This window comes from Thunnus maccoyii, chromosome 1 (genome assembly GCF_910596095.1).
Source record: "Thunnus maccoyii chromosome 1, fThuMac1.1, whole genome shotgun sequence".
Classification (NCBI taxonomy): Eukaryota; Metazoa; Chordata; class Actinopteri; order Scombriformes; family Scombridae; genus Thunnus; species Thunnus maccoyii.
Genome location: NC_056533.1, coordinates 19,535,599 through 19,547,739, shown reverse-complemented (window position 1 = coordinate 19,547,739; position 12,141 = coordinate 19,535,599). Strand labels below are relative to the sequence as shown.

The following is a 12,141-nucleotide window of genomic DNA, read 5'->3' as shown; positions in this document are numbered from 1 at the left end:
GACAGAAGGGTGTTGTGATATTTTACACATTACACCAGGTTATGGTTGGTTAATGCTGTAAACTACCATCAGTAATAATAATGACGTTTTATTGAACATGTACAAAATATACAAGTCTTGGTATCATTTCGGCTAACTTTGAAATACAGCCCTATAGTATTACTCAAAACAAGTTATCCTCTCCCATGACCCAAACAGCAGAGGAGTTTATAATGAAATAAGACAATGCAAATAAATATAAAAAATAAAGAAAACATTCTTCAAGCACTCTCAGGCAGAACAATGAAGCAAGACAAGTTATAATAAAAGCCTTTATTTAGTTGGGGATAATGGTTTAAAATGCAGACTTCGACTTCCTGGAGCCTTCATCAAAAGAAAAGAAAAGAAACACTGACACTGGAAAGATTCAATTGAACTGTATGGGCTACTGCATGAGCTCCAAATTGGTTCTATTTACTTGACTATTACCTCGAAAAAGCAAGAAATAATGGCAGTAGAATCAAAACAAATGTTTCATTGTGTAATTTCTCTTAAAAGCTAAAAGCTTCCTGTAATGAAATAAACTAAAATTTGATTATAACCACAAATAGATTATAACTATAATCAAATCACTTACTCACAATTGATGTTGATTAGATTTGCTGGCCAGAAAGATAGAAACTAGTGAAATAAAAAAATGGAAATAAAAAGGACTTAATCTGAGTTGTTGACTCTGATCAACAGTAAAAAGCACCTAAATGAAAGCAGATTTATACAAAGTGATCTAATTTAATTATAAATAGGAACTACAATACACTTTTTTTTTTTTTTTTTTTACATAAATATGCATCTCATTTAACACCTAAACCAAAACTGGTGCTGCCAGTTGGTTTTAGAAGTCACATAGTTAGTTAAATGTAGATCACCTGTGTGTAGTCATGGATTTTCATTTGATTGTAGTATAAATACACCTGTATCAGGAGGATCAGACTTTTGATGAATCAATATTATGGTAAAACATAGACCATGAAGACAAAAGGTACACTCCAAGCAACTCAGCAAAAACGTGATGGTAAAGATGGATACAAGAACATTTCCAAGTCACCAAACATCCCTCAGGGTAGAGTAAAATAAATCATTACGACAGAAGGATTATGGCAAAGCTGTAAATCTGCCAAGAGCAGGTTGTTCTCAAGAACTGAGTGAGCGTGCAAGAAGCAGACAAGTGAAGTGTGGAAGACTCTGAAGTCAGCTGGAGGACGTTTTTATGGTCTGATTAGACCAAAATTGAGCTTCTTGGTCATCAGCCTGAACATAAAATTGGGTGGATGCCAAACACTGCACATCATCATAAACATAGCATCCCCAGTGTGAAGCAATGGTGGTGGCAGCATCATGCTGTAGGGATGCTTCTCTGCAGCAGGCCTTGGCAGGCTTGTGAGGGTAGAGGGTTATGTATTAAAGTGTTAGTGTTACAAAGATCCTTATAAGTTGACAAGTATATTTTCCCCTCATCTCTTCCCTTCTGATAGCTCCTTGTATAGAAGCAGAGGAAGACTTCTTTTCTCATCACCAGAGGAAGAATGTCAAACAGTTCTTGTTCTCCAAGCCCTCTGTCTTCACTGGAATATTTCAGGCCATCTGCAACTACTTCAAAACCGCCTCAAACACAACCATCCACTGGAATTTCACCACAAGGTCCTGACCAGTACGGCTGTGGGAAACACAACTCGAGCATCATGAGGGCTCATATACAGAGTTTTGATGTGGTTATTTCAGGGAGGTAATGTACACTGTGTAGAAATGGCATGTTCGCTCATGAAACTATGGGAATGCAATGTCAAAATCATACACACAGCATGATGAAGATATTCATAATTCATACCTGTGGACAGCCTGAAACACTCGGGTGAAGATGGAAGCCATCGAGGTCTAAGATGGTTGATATACAGATAACAGAAAATGAGCAGACATCATTTTTATGGTAATTCTCTTCACTTCAATACGGGGCTGAACAGCACACGATACCTGAAGGCCTGCAGGTGGTGCTCCAGTTTAAATGCAAAATTTAAGAAAGAGACTGAAGTGTGTGTGTGTGCATGTCTGTATAGCTTAGTGATCCTGATAAATAGAAAATTATCTTAATTCTAAGCAGACGTTGTCAAATAATCCAGTACTAGTAAACTAGTACATGCACTGCCTTCCTTCTATCTACTTCCTCAAATAAAGGATGACACCAGTGTGTTATGACACTGAACAGAAATTTTAAATGGCTGTTTCTAAATGCAACAATATATAGTTGAGGTTGTGTATAATGACTACAAATGCAACTGGACTGAGCATTAAAACCTGAAGATGGATGTCAAATCTTCATCTAAAACCATTAAACATAACTGGGACTTTTATTAATCCAAATATTCAGATTCTAATGTTGCTTTCAATTTACAGTCGTCACTGAGAAGCCTAAATAATAACTTCATATAAATATAAAAAGTTCAATGGCTGGATGCCCAGATATAGAAGGATTTTGGCCGACACACCACTTTGGCAACTCTGTCTTTGTCCTTCACATGTCATCCCATCACTATAGCTGCTTGGCGCTGCCTCAGCTGAACAGAAAATCTTGCACCCACAAACACCTGGCCACTTGGCTAAACCAGTTTGACTTGTAAGCTATCAGATTTGACTGTTACAGACTATCTATCTTAAGACCATCGTAAGTTGGCTTCAGCTTCAGTAAATAAGTACTGCTTGTGTCTGTTTTAACAAATGCATTGTTTTTCATTTTTATGCGAATGAATGTTGATATAAGAATATAGTTGAATTTATCAGGTCAAGCTGTGCTTAAGGAAAGTAAAAGTTCTGTATCCAGTAGTTTCTGTGGTAAACATGCGTTAACTTGCATGATTTTTATGTTGTAAATTGGCCAGATATATAGACTGCTACTGTTTTGTACTGTTAGCTTGGTCCAAATATTTAGCAACAAGTAAGGACTAACTTCTGAAAAATATGCATGCAGCCTAAAAGTATGTGTTTAAGAAAACTAATTAATATTCACTTAAAGTACAAGTATTTCAAACGTGTACTTCTGTACGTGTGTGGTTGGTACAAATGGTGTCACTTGCGGTTTCGCGTTTTGTGAAGTTTGACCCTCCAGGCTCGCCGTAGAAATGATAAACATTGACAAGCAGCTGTTCACATAGTATTATATTACAGAGCTCACGTGTAAAATTTTACTGTTTAAAGCCGAGTGCTGTAGAAGAGACTAGTATCACCGATAACATAATGGAGCCTGTTCTAAAAATAAACCCAGGTAGGTTAAATGTTCATGACGGTTTCTAGCTAAAATGAATCTCGACGCATGGCCATGTGGAGCAGCTGTAAAGAGGCTAATATTGTCTTACTTCACTTTGGGTCTGTTTTGTCTCACCAGGAGCAACAAAATGGGACATTCGTCAAAAAGTTTGGGACTACATCGAAGAAAACAATCTGGCCAACTTCCCGAGGCCTGTTCACAACAGAATCCCCAATTTCAAGGCAGGTTAAACCAATTTAACTATAAAAGCAGCTATTGTATAATCCTCTCAGTTTGCATTTGCATCTTAACTGTTTACTCTAAACATACTGTGTCAACTAATGTCGTTACAAGGTTGCATAAGCTGTTCTGGTCTCTATCATTTGTCTACTTTTTTATTCATTCATTTTATCCATAAGTGGTTTACTCCCTTTTTATGGAGGACAGGACAGTAATGGCAGGGATATTTCTATGACAAATCTGAGAACAAACAAGATAAGAAAACAGACATGCAGAACAGAGATAATAATAATAAGCCAAATTATAAATGCGTATTCATAGCAAAAAGTTATAAAATTACAGGGCTTATATGGTGTGAAATCACTTGTATACAGGTGCAGTACAGCATGTGGAAGACTTGTTAGTAAAAGGGATCCACTTTCATTAACAGTAAGCAAAATTATAAAGCTTTTTTACATTAGGATCCCCCAGAACAAATCAATCTTGAAGAATAATATATGTATGACATTTGCAGTTTAAAAATAGAAAACTGTGGCAGTCTCCTCTGACACTGAGGGCAACCTTTACATTCGTACAAGTTACTGTGATGTGTTGTTTATGTTAGGAAAGTTAGTGAACATGTTTATGTAATTGTAGATACCAATCATCTAAGTTTATGCCTGTATAGGAAAAATCATTGCTAAAGTGATGGCATCAGATTTGCATAGCAGCTTTTAGCTGATGTTCTTGAACTTTGAAAGATTAATTGATGTTCTGTTTGTGCTTGCTTGCATCTCTTTTACTGTGTATTTACTGGTCAGGGTGCAATTCAAGCGTGCGACAGGCTTGCAGTCCTGCAGGAGTTCAACTCCAGCCAGACAGTCAAAGTAAACCCAGACAGACCCCAGCAGCAGGCCCGCTTTATCACATTGGAAGTAAGTTGGTACTGAAAAAAACCCTTTCTACAGCCTTTTGTGCCCTCCTCTGTTTTCCAACCAGGGTGCTTTCACAGCCTGTGCCAAGGTGTCTGAGCTGCAGGTGTTCACCCAGACAGCTGAGGTGAAGGTGGATCCTGATAAACCTCTGGAGGGTGCCCGGCTGGGGGTGCTTCAGGTAGCACTGCACTGTGGAAAAAGCACAAATGGATATCTCTTATGTGTCATGTAACTATGGCAAAGTGAGCTAGGGCTTGATTTTGAAATTCAAAATGTCAGAAATGTAGACATTTAAGAATTAGATCTTAAGAGATTTTAAGACTTTACTGAAGACTGTGAGTTTCTACAACCTCTGGTTCACTTCTGAATAAATTGACATTTCAGACATATCAGTGCATTCACAAGCTGAATTAAAATTGATACAATATGTTATTTTCTTCATCACTCATTGACTTTGTTACAATACAATATTTACCTGCAACCATGTTAAATTAACTACAAATGCCAGATGGATAATTTCTGGATCTTTACAGGCACAAAAAACTTTATTGGTCCCAACTCCTCGTCTTCGCACTGGTCTTTTCAATAAGATCACTCCCCCCCAGGGGGCCACCAAAGAACAGCTACGCATATGCTCTTCCTCTCAGGTTTGAACTTACTGATTTCATATATTGTCATAGACATTTTCACCCATAATTTCCTTCCATTCATACTTAAAGCCAACATTTAACCTCTTCCTTATTTGTTTTCTCCTCTTTCGTCTTTCAGGGTGTGAAGGAGTTCAGTGTGCCTGTTGGCCTGGACGCCAAAGTGAAGGTGGACCTGGTTGTGGTTGGCTCTGTGGCAGTGTCAGAGAAAGGTGAGACACTTCCCACAAGGTGCCACCACTTCACCAGTCCAGCTTTGTTAAATACTGGGAGTCTTAAGATATTGCAAATGTACCCTACTAACAGGTGATTAATTAGTTTAAACATATGCCTAATCACTTATCTATGAATCTCTCGAGCTTTATGGTGTTTTATAATTACAGTAGATCAGTGCTGGGAGGTGCCTAAGGCCAGTTCTTTCACAAGCACAATAAAGTATATCAAATCATATCAAATCTAATATAACCAGTTAAAAAAAACTCAGCACTCCAAAAATAAATAGTTAAAGCTACGTGTGTGGGCTGTGCTGTTGCTGGTTTAGAGAACTCCCACTTTATTTATTCTAATTCAAGTACTAATGACTTGTAAGGCTCTAAAACAGCAAAACCATCAGTATGTTATTGGATCCAACACTTGTGTATTGTGCAGTGTAAAAACATCGCTGTCTATCGGGGAAGAATTTAATTTTGTTTTGCAAAAGCTGGACTCTTTCAGTGACCAAAGGCTAAGTCAATTTATTTAATACTGACACTGCTAACTTGTTACTTTGAAGATTAGGAATGATATTCCTTAAAGGTTTAATATGCTGTGGAAAATTACAGGAGAAAGAGACAACATGTCATGTGACAAAGGCCTTGAGTCTTACAAAATAATGTGCTGTGATCATTGCACATGTTGTAGCCCACTGAGGTACCAGGACACCCTGTCAGGGAGGTTTGAAGAAGAACAGAAATGAGAAGGGGGGCAGATGTGTGTAATCAAATCCATTTCGCTCACTGTGGGTTCTGCTGCGTTCTGCCCTCCATGTAAATTGTCCCATCACTCACAATGCATTTTGATTCTCATTTTCCAAACGCCTGTGATAACTGTTGCAGTGCTGCGGTGAAACTGACATGCTTACCATAATGCATACAAGTCCAAATGGCTCTAAGTGTACACAGCCACATGGTTTTCATAAAGCGTTTGTTGTACAGGGTTCATCCAGGTTCCCATCAGACTACAGTCAATTAAGTTATTTTTATGAAATGAAAACACAGCCACAGCCTCAACATGTAAGTCAGTGTGTTTATAATTTAGGTTTTTTTTTTTTTTTCAATTTTTGAGATTGAGATCTTCTGTTTTTGCACTATTTTTTAAAATCTTGAATGTAGTGCAAATGTTAGTTATTTCTGATGTATACACAGTGGATCTGTTATGTTATATTCCTGTGAAAAACCTACCATTTAAAGATATTCTCATGTCTCATGGCTTCTGCCTCCTCCTGCAGGCTTGCGTATTGGAAAAGGAGAGGGGTTTGCTGACATGGAGTATGGCATGATGGCCTCAATGGGAGCTGTGAATGAGTCTACTGTGGTGGTTACTGTTGTCCATGACTGCCAGGTTAGTTTATTTATTTATCAGAGCCACGTTTTTCTCATGGAAATGGGTTATTTACTCTCTTTCTTGACCAGTATAGTTGAAATTACTGTTCAAATAATAATCTGACACACCACAGTAAAAAGTGAGGCCTGCTATATGTCACGTAGTCTTTAAAATGTCAAAAGTAATGTCAAATTCCAAAAGGCTTTCGATTTACACTTGTGAAAAGCAACAGTCATGTCCTCGTATTATGTAGAGGCTATAACTACCACACTACCTATTTTTTGCTTTTAAAAGCAATTACTAAATTAATTATTAATCAATTATTAAAATGATTTTAAATCATCATCAAATAATAGTTGTTTCATTGCTAATTGAGGTATTTTTCTTTCAGGTGGTAGACATTCCAGAGGAGCTCATTGAAAGTCATGACCTGACTGTGGACTACGTCCTCACTCCTACCAGAGTTATTAAAACAAATTGCCAATCCCCGAAGCCACAGGGAATCATCTGGACGAAGGTAAAATTAAAAGAACTCTTCTTTGCTGTCTGTGTTGTCACTGCAAATCCACAAAATAGTAACACTTCAGTTAAGTTTCAGGTGTATTTGAAACAAGAGAAAGTGGTGGGGCAACATCACTGCAACTATTTTCGTAAAATAAAGTTAGTAAAGGCAACCTATTATTGATTCAGCAATTTAATGTTTTATTCTTAAAATTGATCTGTTTTAGAATTTGCATAATCTTGATGAGAAAAACAGTCCAGAGGCAGGAAGGTACATATGATACGTATATATGTCAGAATGAGGAAATAAGCATTTGGCATACATGATATGATAGTTCAAATTGTTGCTTAACCAGCGCATGAGGTAAAAAGTGATGTAAATAATAAGACCAGCACTCAGATTTACATTACACAAAAATATTAGAGCTTCACTCTTCTATAGGACAACGTGCATTTTTGTTACTTTTTAACATAATTTCAAATTTTAATGTTAAATGTATTTATAATTAACACAATTTTGCATTGAACAGTGAAACAAAAGTCATCCCAATTAAACCAACATTGGTTACAAACACCAGACCATTTTGTTTATAGACTGCACTCCTTCTATGATGTAAGTGTTTGCTGTAACCTACTTCTTGCACACCCAAGCTGATGAAGGGCTACATATCTTTATGACCCTTTAACTACATCAGATATAATCTTGTACAGTAGGCTTGTACAGAGATGATTTATCCTGAGAACCGAACAAAATATTTTGTTCTTCAGAAAAAGAAAAAAGAAAAAAATTAATAAACTGTGCCCATATACTTTTTTTGCCTATATTTAAATGTGTGTGTACGGACTTTAAACTGCTTCTAGCAGATGTTGTGTTCTTTTTTTCCCACCTGATAATTTGTTTATGATTAGACACGATAGGGACATTTTTCTTAACGTGTGGAGAGTTTGTGTGTAACCCCTGGGTTCCTTAAGACACGCATATAAGTAAACAGGACCCAGTGACCTCTCAGGCAGGAAGGCCATGTCTGATCATCAAAGGCTCCTCTGCCCAGCCAGCTTGGCTCTGCAGGGGCAGGGGAACGACGGGTCAAACAGGCCACTGTAAAAACAATAGCCCTGTATATCCTTTACAGGACTGGTTAGCATCAAAGGCTGCCAAGACACTTGAAGTACCAACAAATCAACAGAACAGCCTTTATTTTTAACTGCTTGGGAAGTGAAATGTCGTGCCGCTATAAAGATACTTATTACTATAGCATGGGCTCTGGCAGGATGGACTAACACCAATTAATTTGTCAGCTTTCACCTTGGTATTAACATAATTCATCCGTAGGTACGCTTGCATTGGCTCAAAGCAGAGCTATTTGTTTGCTGTGTGTGATACTCCTCCCCTTTCAGTCTCACTGAGATTGCCCAGTTTTGTGTCCTCAGCTGGACACAGAAAAGCTGGAGAAGATCCCCATCCTGAAGAAGCTGCGTGCTCTGGAGGAGCAGGCAGGAAAGGATGTTACACTGGGGGCGGCGCCTGCTGCAGCAGAGCCTGTTTTGCAGTCTGGTCAACCCAAAAGGCAAACCAGCCGGAGGCCGAGACAGAACACACAGCGGGATGCTGAGGGAGAATCCAAACAGGACTCCAAACAGGATAAAAGGGCAGAGACAGAACAGAGAGCTAGACAGCGCCCAGCTAGAGTAAGGAAGGAAAGCAGAGGAGATGGCAGGGGAGGCAGTGAGGGAGAAATCAGTGAGAGAGGAAAAAGTGAAAGGCACATGCAGGAGAAGAGCCTAGAGGAGAGTAGAGCTGAAGTTATGTCTCAGCGTAAGCTCCCTCAGAGTGTCACCACAGTTTACTTGGGTGGAATCCCCGCCGGGCTGCGCGTTAGCGAGCTGAAAATGGCCCTACGAGAGAGGGAGGCTGTGCCACTGAGGCTCACCTGGCAGGGAGCTCAGCACAGGGCCTTCCTGGACTACAGTGACCCACAGGCGGCAGAGCAGGCCCTGGAGGCTCTGCAGGGTCTCTGTCTGAATGATCACAATCTGCAGGCTGAGCTGGCCAAGAGTCAGCGGGGAGGCAAGAGGTCTGGTATGTCTAATAGGAGACCAAGACCCTCAACAGCTCCAAAATCTAAAATAGCACCATCAGATAATAAGGATGACACCCATGAAAAGACTGAGCAGTAATAGCAATAAGCAGTAAAAGTCCCAAGAAGTGTTACTTGTGGAACAACCTGGAATGCCTTACTTTTTTTTCTTCTTTTTAATATATTTGGATTTATTACAAAAGGACCTCAGACATCTAAAGTGATAGTTGATGCTAATGAGCGTAACAAAATACAAATAAAGTATGCACACATCTCCTGGTCTGTGTCCTGAGTGTTCCTCAGTCTTCATTCCTTCCTTTTGAGTGATTCTTAGAAATAGTTGAGTGTTGTTTCTGTTTCTCTTTCAAACCACACAGTATTTACAGTCTATTTTTTAAACTTTGAGTGTTAAGTAAACTAAAAATGTTCATCACATTTTATTTCCACAGCCAGCAATCATTTTAACCTCCTCCAAAAAAAGTTATGTGTTCAGCTGTATTTGTCTGCTTGATGCTTATCTCAAAAACATTTTACAAAGGCCATGGGCCAAAGAAAAACTGGTTAGTTTTTGGTGCAGATAACGCCGCCATGTGGCCATTTATAAAACTCCTGAACTGCGAGGTGTTCAAGTTCAAAATGCCTTGGTCCAACATGTACGTATCCGTTTTCCTTTTTTTGGTTTGTTGTTGTTGTTTTTCATTTGTTTTGGGTTTTTTTCTGCAAAGAATCCTTTTATCGATTTTATGCAACTTTTCCAAATTGTCAAATATGAGTGGCCTGTTTGACAATATTGCCATAATTATTGAACTGATATCTTATCAAGTTTTCATAAGATGCAGTTTCAACCAAATTTATAAGATATATAAACAAATTAGCTAAATTTAATGGCAATTTGATTACAGACTACAGCAGCATGATGCATTTGAATTGCCACAATTAAGAGGCTGTGTGTGAGTCTGACTTAGTTGAAAATTTGTTAAATTCCTACTTGTACAATTCCTCCAATTTAAGCATTCTCCAAATATCAGCATGATTGTCTGTCAGTGCATTTTGATAAAGATTTGGATCTAGAGATGCAGAATGTATTACAGTATTCTTTTGTTTGTTAAACCTTGTTGAAGCTATGCTCCTTTTAGAAATATATTTTAGAAATAGACATTGCATCTTTAAACACTAATATTGTACTCTTATTGATTAAAATGACTTATTCATGGCATTCTGTTGTTCGTTAGTTCAGGTTCAAGTATGATGCCAGCCTCACCATTCAGCAAATGAGCGACGTTACCATGCCTGAGTGAACTGCTCTAGTGTTAAAGCATCTGTTTGTAATGCATTATAACATTCTCTACTAAAGCGTTTGACTGAACTGGTTCAGTTTCTTCTTTTTCGACAAATGTGTGCAGTATGTTACTTTGTTTCTGGCAGATATTTCAGGAATGATCCATCTTCACATTGTTTTGCAGCATTTAAGAATTTACACTGATTGTGCTTTTGGAACTGAAGTTGCAAACTTTGAAAATCCAACTCATACACTTCAACTTCAGTTGACAGAAAAGCTGTTACTCATCAAACTGTCCTCACAAATAAAAACAGATTCAGTGGTTAAAGTTATGTTAAAAGTTCAACAAGATATCTCAGACCACTGGTAGGATTTTCACAAAACTCAGAGGGATGATGCATCTCACACACTTATAGATGTAATATACACTAAGTGAAGATTGATTTTTAAACTTTGACTTGCCATAACTTCTACACAATAGATTTTGAGTAAAATGAATCGATTATGCATCCAGCTACTGTTTTCTCAATTTTCCTCACACATCATTCAGGGAGGGCAACATTAGTAGTGTTGCCTTGTTATGAAAGTGACTATGTGCAGTGGTATTCAAACTTAACCCAAACTGATGAGTTAAACATACAGAAATACCACATCACATCATACACATGCACTCCACTTATCCACACTTCAGCACCCAATAACCTGTATCTTAATAACCTGTACGCCCCCCTCCCCACTTAATGTTTCTGTGTTTCTACACAGGCATTACCTGGTAACTTACTCTCATGTTAGACTGCAGTGCCAAAGAAGTGTCCTGTTTTCCTTGAAGTCTTGCTTGTGTTAAGAAACAAGCACACAGCATGTCTGTCTGCACAGAGCAGGCTTCAGGCTTTTTATGGAGCTGTCATCCAGGCCTGGCGAGGGAACAGCTGTGGAGCCCTGTCTCACTCCCTCAGCCCTGCCAGAGCACTGAAGCTCGGCAAATGTCATCAGTTTGTTAATGCGTGGATCCACTGCTGTTGAGCTTGCTACCCCTGTGCTCGATGGCATGCTCATTTCTCTGGAGTTCAGTCAGTGGTCATGTTGCGAGATTGCAAAGCTACACAAATATCTAAACACACCATGTTACAGACTGATGTACAGATGTATGTATGTATGCGCACAAGCCTCAACGGCATGACATACAAAATAGAATTAAGGAGAGCACATTTTGAATTACAGTTTGGTTACTTAACTAAATATTTTGTCATTTATGATCAGAAGCACAGTGATTATTCTGAGTGAATCATTTGATGCTGACAACACAAACTGCTGGCGTGTTTTTCTACAGTAGGAACCCCTGGTTTTACTTTTGAAACTATAGGCTGAAACTGAAAGAATTTCAAATCCTCTAAGACAAGTTACTTTTTTCTCATTTGTGCAAATTAATATAATTTTCTGTAGCCTTTTACAGTAGGCCATAGTATATTCTGCCATTTAGGAAGCTGATAAAAACACAAAATTGTGAATCTTGCAACTGCCACAATCAATTAGTAATAAAGATTCCAATACAGATCATTAAGGAAAATTGGCTGATGTGCCTTTTATGTCTTGCTATAACTAGTGGCACGTATTCCACTGTGCCTCT

The 12,141-nt window shown here is 38.4% G+C and overlaps 1 protein-coding gene across 3 annotated transcripts; it reads left to right on the top strand.

Annotated features, from left to right (window-relative positions):
• Nucleotides 1–3,120: 3,120 nt before the first annotated feature.
• Nucleotides 3,121–9,514, top strand: mthfsd (methenyltetrahydrofolate synthetase domain containing). 3 transcript variants are annotated; one of them, XM_042412774.1, is made up of 9 exons: nt 3,121–3,292; nt 3,413–3,516; nt 4,315–4,380; nt 4,493–4,606; nt 4,962–5,075; nt 5,197–5,287; nt 6,562–6,674; nt 7,048–7,173; nt 8,589–9,514. In XM_042412774.1, exons 1-9 carry the CDS (start codon nt 3,265–3,267, stop codon nt 9,333–9,335), a joined length of 1,503 nt encoding a protein of 500 aa, XP_042268708.1. In that variant the 5' UTR covers nt 3,121–3,264; the 3' UTR covers nt 9,336–9,514. The 3 variants fall into 3 exon arrangements, with proteins under 3 accessions (XP_042268708.1, XP_042268724.1, XP_042268716.1); XM_042412790.1 differs by lacking the exon at nt 4,315–4,380; XM_042412782.1 differs by lacking the exon at nt 4,493–4,606 and having other exon boundaries at nt 4,315–4,428.
• Nucleotides 9,515–12,141: the final 2,627 nt, after the last annotated feature.